The sequence below is a fragment of the Emydura macquarii genome, unplaced genomic scaffold (genome assembly GCF_026122565.2).
Source record: "Emydura macquarii macquarii isolate MOO-44397 ecotype Brisbane River unplaced genomic scaffold, CSIRO-AGI_Emac_v2 contig_1043, whole genome shotgun sequence".
In the NCBI taxonomy this organism is placed as follows: domain Eukaryota; kingdom Metazoa; phylum Chordata; order Testudines; family Chelidae; genus Emydura; species Emydura macquarii.
In genome coordinates, this window is record NW_027131180.1 from 7,476,715 (window position 1) to 7,491,148 (window position 14,434).

Consider the following 14,434-nt stretch of genomic DNA (forward strand, 5'->3'; position numbering starts at 1 on the left):
CTTCAGCCTAATGGCTCAAGTAGTCCCTCACACACCTTGTATGGCTCCATTACTCAAGCGGGGGAAGGAAAGAGACAGTTGGGTCCACGCAGGATGACTCCTCTGGCCCCTTTCTTTTCTCAGACAGCAACTTCCTGAATAATGCTTTGCAGGGCGTGTGCCTCCTTTTCAAACTGCCTCCTCCCTGCCCAGCAAAAATGAACTGGTTCCACTTCCAGGAATCCAATTGCAAGGGAAGAATTTGCCACTTTAAACTGAATCCAGAAAAGACAGATGACACTGGTAGGTACTGCAGGAAGAATCATCCTGAGGAACTGGTGATGTTTCCTCCATTTGTTAGGTCCAGCCTCCATCTTCTTGGTTCACAGTCTTTTTGGATGCTTCACTGCTCCTAGGTTCCCAAGAGTGAGCAGTAACTAGAAGTAACTTGTATCTTATTCAATTTGCAGGGAGGTGTGGCCTTTCTTATGCTGATCCCACCACTATTATTCATGCATTTGTTACTTTCAGACTGACCCAATACACTCTATCTTGGGCGGTTCTTTACAACAAAAGTCTAGTGTAAATATGGCTGTCTGACGTAAGCACATAACGCATGCATGGTCTGCACTGGTTAACTTTTCACTCTGGGTGAGATTTGAGGTATCCAGGGTTATCAACAAATCCCTAAATCTCTCCTCTGAGCCTTTCAGAGCAGGTGTGATTTGCTGGAATGCACTTTGTAGTCTATCACAAGAGTTGAACTACTGAGGGTACATCACAGGACATTTTCAGTGAAGGGCCATTGGCTTTGCAACATGCTCCCTGTTGCAGCTGGCCAAGTTTGACAATATAAACGATTCAGCACAAAATGCATTTGTTCAAACTGGCTATTTAGAGGGCACATTGAGCTTATGAGGAGGAGTATACTTGTCCCGGAGACCTCAAGAGGACCCTAGGACAAAAGATGTCCCTAGTCCCTGTCCTACACGGTTCTCCTCCTTGCCTCCTTAAAATAAGCTTTTTTTCCAGCAGCCGACAGCACCTTCAGTATGGAACTACCCCAGACTGTATCCCAGGAGGTCCCAAGTCCCTGGAGTCTGTCGCAAGAACCTACTGCCTCCTCTTGGTGCTTCCTGGATTAGGGATAGAGTGGCAACTGTCACCAAAGGAGGACAAGCGTCACTGTGAGAGCCAGATAGGGTTAAAGGAGTTGGCTGCAGGCAGACTGGGATTTAGGGTTGTTGGAAGTCCTAACCCAGCTCCTTCTCTAACCTACCAGACTTTATCCCTTCTCCCCAGCACCGTGCTGCCTCTCCAACCCATGACCTCATCAAACCAACGGAAAATAGCCAGTCTCCAGGTTCCGTTTCCTGAACACCGGCCAGTTTCCCGAGGAATTAACACCTCTGTAGTACTGACACCAAAAGTGCCATATATGGTCAGAACCTTGATTTTGCATTTTGTTCCAAATGCAACTGCAAAAGAGACATGTCAAAGTAAACGTGATGTGTTTGCAACCATTTACAGTAATTTATCCTCAGAAACATCCATATTAAGACATCCCACAAACATAGTGAAGTGATTACTGAATGGGGTTATCTTTCTGACTTGTTTTTAGCTATTAATAGGTCACTAGTGATTAAGTCTAAGGTACAGAACTGTCTCATTCATAGTTCTAAAGATGTGTTAGGAAATACACAAGAACTGGCACCTAGCAAACACCTAACGGTGTCTCATTGCTGTTTGCAAGGAAGTTAACAGAGCGAGGCTAATATGAAACACGGTGGAAATGTTGCTCGACTTATAAATGCATTTTTAAGCACACATTTCCTGCACAGTCAGGTGTGTCATCCTTTGAATGAATACTTCTTGTGGGATTGTTTAAAAAAAAACAAAAAAAAGCCAGTAGCAGGTGTTGATTCATGGCCTTCTTTACTACAATGCAGGGTAAGTTGCATAGTTGTAGTGCAAGTTTCCCATGCCATTGTGATATCATACCACTGCCTTCCTCAAAAGGGCTTCACTTTTAGGAGCAAGCAGGTAGCTCACAGTGCCCTTGTCCATTTGATCCTTAGTCTCTCGCAAGGCTGACAATTAGACCCAATTGTCATGACAGTTTTAGGATGTGCACACCTGTCCACTAGGACTTACATCACCAATTGTTTTCATATATGACACTGACCAACCATTAGAAAGCAATAAGTTTTGGCACCTACAGGTTTAGGCTGCATTTCAATACATGACTTAGAAGTGAAAGATGCTGTGTCATCTATTTTCTCCTAGATGAAATGAGGATTGTTCTAGTATCTAGTCATTGTTAGCAATTGTCTAGGTTTGTTAAAATCCTACGGTACTTTTAAAAAAACAGCATAGGAATGACACACATAATGTTGAAAATTCCCTTATCCGGCAACACTGACATTTCTGTAAGCTATGTGTAAACAATTGTATTTATTTATTTTGTTAGACGACATAACAGTTGATCTGCTTGCCCACACAGTCATTGTACTATCCAGACTTATATCAGATAAAAGAATTTCAGAAACAACTCAGCTATCAGAAGTGGTACACTAATCCCAGCCTAGATTCTTTTTTGTTTTTCCTTTTGTTTCCAGTGAACACAAAGTTGAACAAAACTACCTGGAGGATTTATAATCTAAAGGTCCTATATTGGCACGTAGTGCTCAGAGCCATATCAGGAAGGGGGAGCAGGTTTCAGCAATGATAAGAGGAGGCATTGTGGTTGGCATAATTAGGACAAATACAGAGTACCCAGGAAAGAACTATTAATAATAGAGTTTTACATTGCATTTTAGGCTGGGATGTTCAAAGTGCGTAGACATGCCTTTGAAAATTCCACTTCTTATTATATCTAAAATATATTTTAAATGGCCACCTTTTCTCCAACAAAGAGGGTTTCAACTCTCATCCAAAATTAGACTTATACACAATATACTCTTTGAAAAATCATTCAAAAAGATCTTACCCTGTGTGTATCATTCTGCTTCTGCACAGTGGGAAAATCCCCTCCAATGGGCGCCTGCTGCTTTAACTCATCATCCTTCAGCTGCAGCCACGCCAGAAGTTCCTGAAGAGAGAGGTGTAGACGCTTCCACTGGTCAGAACTGGCTTCTAAATGGGATCTGCAAGGCATATGTGATCGCATCGGTTGCAGGAAAAATAAATATTTTCTTTACGATGACAATAATAGAAGAAGTCACAGACCAGGGAGGAGCTAGATGTCATTGGTTAAACTCATTATCCAGCCTGCACTCACACTTGAAGGTTCTTGGCAGTGATTGTTAATTTAGTGATCACTAAAATTAGGGATAAAGGGCCTAACTCCAGTGCCCATTTCAATGGGTTTTGAATGAGGCACTATTAGCACTGGCTTGGGGGAAGCACCTCAGTCCTGACCTGAAACATGCCTGCTATTCTAATCCTGCTTTTTTCTTGAACAGTGTGTGTCAGCTGGTTTTGCTAAACAGGCACGAGCAACTCATCCATCACTTGAGACCTCAAACCAGAAACTGAACTTTCATCTCTAGAGAAGCAGAACGACTTGCCTATTCCACTGTGCCAGCTAGTCCACCACACAATAGATGCATGCAGCTATCCTCCTCAAGTTAACAGATAGAACTCATGCCAAGTTCTCACATAAACATGATAGGACAAATGTTGAATTTAGTAGATTATTTTATAAATAGATAAATCAATGATTTATGCTAGAGAATGTTTGCTCCATTTGAAGGTAGGATATGAGAGAAATAAAATACATCATTGAAGAAAAGAAAAGGAAAAGCAAAACACTAGTCAAATCATCACCATAAGGGGCATCTCTCTCTTGCTTACTCATCAGCACTTGATGCTTAATGCGCCAGACATTGTGTTGAGCCTAATAATAGCAAGTAATTACTTACTATAAACAGATATACTGTGAATAGATCATCTCTGTATGGATTAGTTTATTATTGTTTATATTGTATTTTATGGGTGTTGTAGAATATTTTTTTTTTGCCTCCCACACATCGGAATGCATTAAAAGCCGTTATTAATGTTGCCAGTGCATCATTTTTGGCAGGGCAAACTCCCTAATGAGTTTTCATTGCTTTTAATAGTTTATCTTATTAGTTCAAATTCAATCAATGCAATACAACAACTAAGGTATGAAAATCTTTGAATCCAAATCCACAAAAAAAGATGTATATTAACTTTGAAATTAAAGTTTATTTTGCCTCTGTTTAACCTCCAACTTCGCTTATCCAGCAATCTTTATATCTCATTAGCTGATGTTACTCAATATTTGTATTTTCTGGTCATTAATATTCTGTCGCTATACACGGCATGGCATGAGGCTGTGGACTCTCTGTGGTTTTCAGAATCCCCTGATTTGGATTTGATAATGACTGGTGGATACAGATGGTTGTTTTCAAAATACTCTACTGCACCTACACTAATTTCTGATCTTGAACACTGGCAACATGCTGAGTAAAGAGAATAAAGCCACACAGCCAAGCTTGTGCAGCAACAATGTCTAGCTGGTTCTGACTCGTGAGCTGGTGCAAGAGGGCACAATTCCCTCACCGCCCCCCCCTTTTTAGATTTTGAAAACTGTGTCATTATGAGGGGCGACAGCATGCAGGAAAACCTTCCCCTGCAAGAAAAGCACATCACCCCTGAATGATCAGTGTACTTTCTTGATCCCTCCATGTTGCCTGCCTTCTCTCTCACTTTTACAGCAAAATATATTTTCCTGAAAGAACCAAGAGGATGGCTTGTCAGATTGTCATCCAAGGTGTTATGCCTCACATTCTAAAAGGTGGTTTTGTTGTGGAATACTTGATTCCTCTATTCCTGGAGTGCTGGTGAGTAAAATTTTCAAAATCATCTCAGTGACTTAACTGCCTCAATCCTATTTTCAAAAGTGTCTTGGTCTCCTAAATTATTTAGCTGCTTTTGAAGATTTTACCCACTGTTACATTTTGAATTTGTAAAAGATGAAGGATAAATGTCCTTATAACATCAAGATAAAATTGAAAGAAATCATTCATTGAATTTTTGCCCTGACATTACATTGCATCTCATAATTTTTCCAAATTCAAGTCCACGAACTGCTGCCTAATGCTCATCTTTTGATCAAACTATACAGCATTTAAGCTCCATAGTGCAACATCAATCTAATCCATTCTTTTAGTTCTGTACAAACTCTGTTGGGGATACCAAATTAACTGACCCATTTGGTGACGGTTGGTAGTGGTTTTTCCCCCAAAGTAAAAATATATATATTTTAAATCCATATTTAGTACCATGTTCTTTTAAAATATGTATATATACTATTTTAAATACATATATTATTTAAGTATCTAACAAAGGACAAAGCAGATGATCAAAATAAAGTCAATTTTGGACTGAACTCTTAAAATCAAGGACTTAAAGTTAAGTTAAAAGTACCTTGGGAAAACTTGCTGATTTAGGCAGACTTGATCAGGAGTGTGTAACAGTGAAAAAGTACATAATGGAAATCAAGCTCTGCCTCTCCTTAATGTCCCTTGAAATTGTTCCTTCTACCATATACTGTCTTTAAACAAAATGTAATGTGTTTAGAAATGCAGAATGGAATAGGCTGATGCTGGCTCAGTAACCATGGTTTCTTGCTTTCTAAAACTGTTTTCTAAAACTTAAATAATAATAATAACCATCACCACCACCTTTTAGCATCTATTTTTAGTGCAAATAGTAAGCAATAGACGGGATGGGTTAACACCCGCAGTACACTGCAGGGCAAGCTTCTGTTACAAAAGCTCCCCATAGCATATACTGCCCATCATGGGAAATTGTACCAAATCGTGTGATGCAAAGAACTATCCCCTAGGGACTAGAGTATTAAACTCATTTCAATTTGGTAGTCAGTCATATCTGAACTCTGTGGTTTAAAAGTTAAAGCATTAACTCTTTTAATTTACACGTTTTTGGCCATTCCAAACCCTTCATTATGACCAACTGTTTGAGCGAGTAAGCCCATTGCCTTACATGTTTAATTCAAGAGTGTAAAGCAACTGTGATAAACTAGGGTTACTATTTTTTACTTTGTTAATCACATCAATAATTGAACTGCAGTAGCTGGGATGTAGAAAAATCTCATATATTAAATTGCCCGTGTTTGGCCAACATGCTGTTTTTCTTTTCTCAAACCTCTTTTTATATCAGCAAGTTTATGGGTAAAAAGGCATCTGAAGAAAAAGAACTCAAAATAATGCTATGAATAGTTATCTCCCTTTTCTTTCACTCATCAGAAAAAAAGAAGAAACCTGTCTTCTTTTCTTTACTTCAACTACCAGTATCTTTTCAGCCTCACATCTTTCATTTATTTTAATGATTGATGTTACAAAGATGGCTTTTGTCATTACACACGCTGACCTCCCTCAGGGCTCGAGCTTCAAAAGCTAATATTTCATACATTACTTTGAAAATGCTTCTGCCTTTTGCTGCCCTCTGAACTACAACCATCAGACAACGAATGAAAGAGTGACTGAGAGTGAGTGCATTGGAGCTGGGGTCTCTCCTATAAAAGGTATATTTGTAAAGAGAAGATTCCTGGACAGTGTCTCCAGAAAAGAAACTTTGCACCTCCACTAGATCTTTTGTAATATCACTCTTTATTATATGCTTCCTTGCAAGAAGAAGTTTGTTTTCTCATGAAACCTAGAGACAGTTTTTACCCTTGAATTTTAGGTTTCAACTTTGCCCCCCTCTTTATCCGGGGGGAGAAGAAGCCTAAAACAACATATACTTTCATCTGTAAGTTTATTCTTAGTTTTGCACTGGAAAGAACAGCCTCATAAATGAAGTCCATAATAATTATGTTGTTGTTTAATCACTTTTTTTTGACACATTGATAAACCATACCCAGCTCTGTAAAAAGAGAGAGTTACTATTTAAGCACTGTCTTTACTCTCTTTTTCTATATCACAACTATGATTATAAAATTTCATCATCTTCCTCAAATCCTAATCCCCCCACTATCATTTCCATACTAAGTAAATACCATTCTTAGAAAGTAACAACATTAAAATATCATGAATCATACCAAAATGAATGAAATAGCACCATCAGAAACAAATTAGACTCTGATATTGGGAGAAAGGTACCTTTCTGTCTCTCAGATTAATTGCAGGCTTTTTCTTATGTTTGGTTCCTACCTAATGTTTAGAGATTTTTTCCTAAGCTCACTCCATCTGAAGTTCATGTTATCTAGCCGTCTCTGCAACAATGCTGCATCATCAGAGCCTTCCAAGGATCTCAGGATTTTCTGTCCATTTTCATCTAGGTTATGGAAGATGTCAGAATGAGCTTCAATCTCTGTCTGGAGGTCCTACAGGGGTAATACAAAAGAACACATGTACTTCTTACAAAACCATGAATACTAATTAGACTGATGGACTAGACTAGCTATCACTTCCCAAAGAAGAGCAAAACATATCATAAGTAATACAGATTGTGATTGCTCCCATGAATGGTGACTTTATATATGGTAATAAACTATACACACATTTCATCTTATCATGAAGAGAGTATGCAAAATAGTATTAAAACTGTAGGCTTTGACAGGTGACAAACAAACAAGGCTGATGTATATCAAGAACTGTGCCAATAAGAGGAAAAAACCCCTCAGGATCCCAGCTGGCTCTGACCTTTACGTGGTATGTCTTCCTGTGTAACATTTTCAACTTGAATCGAGGACTGCAGCACTGGTCCTGCTGCATGACAATCCCAAGAAAACTAAGCTACTGCAATAGCAGAGCTTTAAAATGCCAAGTTCCCTTACATTCTGTTGACAGAATGCATTTCAGAGCACAGGCCTCAACAGTCAATAGTAATAAACAGCCACTTTGTACTATATCAAAACATTGGTCAGGGCCACGGCTGTAGGAGGGACTGAGAAGAGCAAGGATCCAGAATATGCAATTGGAAGCTCATGTTGAACAGCCAGCTTTTCTTTTCTTATCACTTTGTAATTGCTGGCCAGCTACATTTTAATTCATCTCCCCCCCATTTTTAGCAGGGAAGCTTCTGCCAAAATAACATTCTTTAGAGAGCTGCCTGGTACCAACATTCCTATCTGCCTACATACTGAATAGACTCTTTGTATATTATCTGCCTCACTCTCATAGATTTGTATGCTTCAGAGCCATAAGGTTACAGATTCATTCAGGAGCAAGCAGTGGCTGTATCAAAACTCTTTCACTTGAAATAAATATCTGTAATTACACTATTGCCTTCAATGTAAGGGAAAAGATGGATGCACTGGCCTACCAAGTAGAGAGGGAGACTTGGGTACTTAGGTTAGTTTTCTGTGGTCCCTCGATTCCTGGAACGGGAGGGCTGTGTAGGCAGCATGGAAGGAGAAGTGATCTGTGGTGCTCAGCAGTGTGGCCAAGGGCAATTAATTATCGCAGATGGGCTCCAATAGGAATTCTGTCCAGTTTTCCTCAACAGAAAGGGTGGGATCAAAGCAGGAAAATACAAACTTTGCCTGCATTATAGAACTGAACAGTTTCTAATTGAGTTGGCTGTATTTTATGCCAATAGTTCAGGACATGCACACTTGCTGTGCTGAATCGTGATGCGATCCCTTGTGCAGTTCTAAACTGCTTCAGTTGCAGTACTTTATGGGTACCTCTCCTGCTGTTCCTTGTACGGCTACTACAAGCAGTCTACTCTGGTAGATTTCAAAAACCCAATAGGTGTGTCATGGGACAATAATGGAAGGACTCATTTAACTGTTTCAGTTCATCTGCATCCACACTGGCATTAAAATGATTCTTGGCAAAACAGTTCAGATTATATTGGTAATACTCCTGTAGGAAAAAAGTCTAATCCAAACAGTATTTAGAATGCTTGTAAAATGTTTGGGGCATTTTTTTGTGTGTACAAGCAGTGTGTTAAGAGCATGCTGGGGGTGGAGGGAGGGGAGGCAGTTCTTTGCACAGTAAATTTCTCTGATGTCGACAAGGCCTTAGAGACAGCAACATTCAGCCTCCAACAGAAACACAAAGAGCCCCTTTGAAGGAAAACAAAATAAGAGAAGAATTAAGCTATTACTGAACTGAAAGTCAGTAACTATTATTTATATGTGCTAGGAGATTTGTGGTGAGTATCTGAAAGTATATTATATGATCCCTGCCTCAAAGAGTTTACAATCCAATTTCACAAAGTACAAGGCCAGAAGGGACCATTGTGATCATCTCATCTGACACCTTTCACTACATAGGTCACAGAACTTTGAATTAATTCCTGTTTGAACATCCTGTGATCAACTCACCCTTTAACCTTTTAGATGCAATACAAACAATGAGAGTAGGATAAAACAGAAGGTAAGAATGTGTGATTTTGTTACTGCAATCCTTGCCCTATCTGTTTTGGTATGTACACATCTCAGTGCTTTCTTTACATTTAAAAAATAGGATAATTCAATTCCTGGGAGTACAGAGTGCTCAAAGAGGATGGGCAGATGCTGGAGATAGGGTAGTAATTTTAACTGGGCTTCTGAAACTGTCAACTGCCTTCCCTTTAGCAAAAGCAATACATGCCATGAAGCAAGTGTGTCAAGTGTCCCTTTTGAGTCAGAGTCACTTTGACAAATCAAAGCCCTCTTGTTGCATATAGTAGTACACAGAAGCCCATAGAAGTGCCCTCCCTGTGGCATTTTAAAAAAAATTTTGCATTATAATCTAAAATATAAATTGTTGTTCTTCAAACACACACATTTATGAAAATAAAAATCATGCCATATTCCTATTACACCAGACTTTACTATATAGTGTTCTCAACATCACAATAGACTGAAATGAAGGGCATACAGTACCCCTTGCAAAAATTAAATAATTAATTAGTTGACTATGCAACAGAAGTCTAAAGTTAAGTATTCTCCTTGTTAAAAGTTTACCATTCAAGTCTGCTCTTCCTCATTCTAAATCATCATGTCAACTGCATTCTTTCTAATGTTCCTAGAACTAGAGATTATAATTAATTATGGCTGTGCAGAACATGGAGGGTGAGGACAAAAAAACCAGGAAAACAAAAAAAAAGAATTTTCCTCAGTTTGGCTGATATGTTTTCTATCCTTCCCCTCTGACTGCCTTCCCATCCCAAGAGAAGCAGATTACATGAGATGAAAAACTGAAAGAACAATTTTTTTAAAATGGGACAATGTATACTATTCTTCAAAAGTGAGAGTGAAAGATCAATACAAGCAAAAATCTGTTCCTTGACAAGAATACAGAGAGAGGATCCATTTCACTTTGGGAACTGCTCAGATACTTAGAAAATTATACTGTTGTGTCACATTATATCTAGATATGTCGACGTCATCCTGGGAACAGACAATATTTATAACATTTTTGACTGAAGTACACAGAATAAGTACAGTAGATCAAATTCAGCCCTGCTGTCACTTTACTGAAGTCACGTGAATTACAATGGGAAATAATTTGACTCAGTGCACCATATTTTTTTAATTGTATGAGGAATGTATCTCCTTTTAAAAAGAGGAAAGTATAATAGATAAAAAGTTCACTATGCGCAGTAATGCATGAATGAATATTGATTGTTAACTTAACAGAATGCATCACTTTATAGAAGCAGAATGAGTTTTGTCTTGCCATCCCCAACATAGGACCCACTTCTGAACTCCTTACTTAGGGAAAAAGTGCCATTGAAGTCAATGGGAGTTTTGCCTGGGTAGGGACAGCACGATTAAGCCCATCTTCATGAAAATGTCCTATAGACTTTAATATATAAGAAAAACTTAATTAAATGAGGGTGAAATGATGGTACCCTTGTGACAGAGTACAATCCAGACCAACGCCCCTGCCCTCTAACCTGGGGTGCTCTTTACAATGCTTTGCTGCTGTAGCCTCCAGCCTGGTGTGCTCGCAAACAGCCTCCAGCATGCAAGTCTCTCCCACCTATGTGTCTGAGTGCTGCAGTCAGCCTGCCATCCCTGGGCTCTTGTCAGCCTTGGTTATGCTGTAGGGTGATCCCGATACACTCCCAGTCTTAGATTTACCCCCAGAGATGTATGTACTGTACTGCCCCGCCTTCTCCTGGACAATAGAAGTTTATATAAATTCTGTTATTTCTTTAATCAAAATCATATGCACACAATTTGCCACTCCAAATGGAATTTCCCAAACACTTAAACGTAAACACATTGGATTAGATAAAACAAGTTTATTAACTACAAAGATAGTTTTAAGTGAGTATACGTAATGAGGCATAAAAGTCAGAAATGGTTACAAGACAAAGTTAAAATGCTATTGGTGACTAACTTAACAAACTACATAGGATTCAAGCAAAACGTTTCTCATCCTATGCAGTCTTACCGACCAAACCATCTAGGTCAGGACTCCTCCCAGAATCTAATGAAGGCTTCCTCTGTTGTTTCAGGTGCAGAGAATCAATGGGCGAGGGGGGTAGGGGGGAAGAGAGAGGCAGAGTCTTGGGGTGTTTTCCCCTCCTTTTTATAGTTTGAAAAATGTTTCCAGCTACGTACAGGGAGATTAAAAAATCCATATGGAAGGATGTTCCCTGCTGCTTTTTCTCGCCTGTTTGAGCTGCTTTTGTCTCCACTTCCTGCTTGATGACTCTGTTTATTGCTTAAATGCAAATTAAGTAGAGCACACATTCCTTTCTTTGAGATAGACCTGTTTGCCAACCTCAGTTTGGAACATGTGTTAATAACACCATACAGTGGAATCTTAGAACTTCACATACAAAGTTGCCACACATATTTTATCAGGACAATATTGACTAAATTATGAGTTGTCAAATTATATCTTACAAGACATACTTTCTACAAAGATTATTATAATAGCGTGTAAGGTGTGGACATGGGTACATTCTGTCACACCATATAGAAATCTCTTGAATTTTACTGTATAGCATTTCTTTGTAGACTCTTTACTGCTATTTTACTGCTATTTTACTGCTATTGCTAAGGATGAAACGTACAGTCACTGAGCATAATCACTACGTTTGTTGCCCATCCAAATACCAACGATATCAGGTAGGGAGACCTTGTCTCTGGCTAAGGATAAGATGTTTGATAGGAACTGAATGCAGATGCAGTGGCACTTGACCATCTGGAGAATGGTTGTGAAACAGCACTGTCTCAGCCACGTTGGAGCCATGAGGATCACCATCATTTGTCTTGTATGATCTTCCTTAGGATTTGTGGTAAGAGAGGGAGGGATGGAAATATGTATATTAGTGGTTCTGACCACTGGACTAGAAATGAGTCTCCTCCCGAGTCATGGATTTGGAACAGTATGCCAGGCTTTTCTTGTTCTCCTGATATCTAAGGAGAACTTTTGACAGGACCCCCTTCATTGTTGAAAGATGCTCTGTACCACTGAGTCATGTAGTTCCCACTCATGGTCTCTAGAGAAATGTTTGCTGAGTCTCTCTGCCAGAGTAATCTGCAACCCTGGAAGCTGCAGTCTCAGAGGATGACCTAGTGGCAGATGGTCCAATTCTACAGATTTACAGCCTTTATGCATAAAAGAATGGACAGTGCTCTTTCCTGCTTGTTGAAATAATTCACTGTTATCATGTTGTTCAATATGACTTGAATGTGAACGTTCTGGATAAATGGCAGGAACCATTTGCAAGCCTCATGTACTGCACACAGTTCTAATATGTGTGTGTGTGTAACCTGGTATCATTCAGGGTCCAAGTACCTCATGCTATGTGTTCCTTTAGATGAGCTCTCCAACCTATCATTCTTCTTGTGGGTAGGTGGGAACGAATGAAGGGAACACCTATGCACACTGTCTCTATATTTTCCCACCAGCTGAATGAGGTCCAGGCCCTGTAGGGGGAGCATGACCAGCTTGTCCAGGCTATGCTATAATGGTGTAGACTGGCTGCATCCACGCATGTGGACATTGCAGATGAAGACTTGCAAAAAGCATCAAATATGCCCCTGAACCCACCAGGTTCAGGAGGATGAGACAGGACCTTATTGCCACCTACGGGCTTACCTGGAGTTGAGTAGGAATTCTGCCATAGTTTGGAATCAATTTTAAAGTAGGTATGCTCTGGCTGTGACTGAATCCAGGAGGTAATCTGCATGGGAGCTAAAAGAGAGTTTTCTGTGTTTATCTGGATACCTAATGATTGTAAGAGCAGGAGTAAGGAAGAGATGCCATGTTAACATGACTATCTTGGGAGCATCCAGCTGTCCAGATAGGGGAACACTGCTGAACCGTGATGATGCAGATGCGCTGCCATGACTGTTAATGTATCTTATTCTTGTTGAGAGGTGAAGAGCAGCACTCTGCATTAATAATGGTGTAGACCAATAGTAAAATGCAGAAACCTCCTACTTGCAGGCAGGATGTGTATGTGGAAATAAGTATCTTTCAAATTGAGAGCTGTGAACCAGTCACCCAGGTCTAGCAAGGGGATTATAGAGGCCAGGGTGATCATTCTGAACTGCAAGCAGTGGTTGAAGACATTCAGCTGTCTGAGATCTAGTAAAGGTCTCCAGCCTCCTGTCTTCTGGAGGATGAGGCAATATCTTGAATAAAACCCTTTTTCCCTTGTGCTGGGGTGCAATCAGCTCTAATACCACTAGTTGCAAGCCAGGGAATCTTTCCTGTGGCTGTGAAAAGGTGCCCATGACTTTAAAGCTTCTATTGGCACTGACTTCCTGCCTTGATAATGCCAGTGAAGCTCTCCCACTGAATTCAGATTCATCAGAGAAGTACGACACCTTTGTATTAATCAGCAGTCGCTATGAGCAGTAGTCTTACTGTGCTTCAGCCAGTACCGGTGTCTGTTGAACAGATGGCATCAGGACCAGATCCAACAGTATTGGTGATCCAGTACCTGCATAGATAGAAAGGCCCTCCAGAATAGTATACCTGACCCCCCATAGTTGGACCTGCCTCCTGTCTCTTGATGGTCTAGGGCAGATAGTGGTTCTTGGTCCTTGCTCCCTTGCATCATCAATGCAGAGGATGGCGGCATTACTTCTGTGGGTCCCAAGGCATTCTTGGCTCTTGGTGCCAAGGAATTGATAGGTGTTCCTTCTGAGCTCCTGACACACCCATACCAGGGCATGCAGTCTTGCCTGACTTAGAATGGGTCAGGGAAGAAGTCCTGTTAGACAAGAACTTGATGGGGATTTTTCACATTTGTCCTTGTGCACATGTTTTCTCTTACACTCTTCATGTCTACCTTGTTCACTGATAGAGTCTAACTCTGTTGCCAGCAGTCCAGGAGCTGAAGGGTGCCTCTGCCCAACGTAGAGGGGGGACTGATGGCCAATGTTGGACTGTGGCCTCAATGAATGATCCATTAGGAATGTTCAAACTCTGAACTCATGGATTGAAGGGTTCAGTGGAAGGAAGGACTGGCAGATATTACACCTGGAGGGGACAGGAGT

The 14,434-nt window shown here is 40.1% G+C and overlaps 1 protein-coding gene across 28 annotated transcripts in view; it reads right to left on the bottom strand.

Annotated features, from left to right (window-relative positions):
* Nucleotides 1-14,434, bottom strand: part of DMD (dystrophin) — a 1,854,857-nt gene that overhangs the window by 259,217 nt on the left and 1,581,206 nt on the right. For all 28 annotated transcript variants that reach the window (XR_010919130.1, XR_010919131.1, XM_067545076.1 and 25 more), the window contains 2 exons: nucleotides 7,182-7,354; nucleotides 2,969-3,125 (listed from right to left, as the gene is read on the bottom strand). Coding sequence is in view for 26 of the 28 variants with exons in the window: in XM_067545076.1 (XP_067401177.1) it covers nucleotides 2,969-3,125; nucleotides 7,182-7,354 (330 nt within the window). In the remaining 2 variants the exon portion in view is untranslated. The remainder of the gene's footprint in view (nucleotides 1-2,968; nucleotides 3,126-7,181; nucleotides 7,355-14,434) is intronic.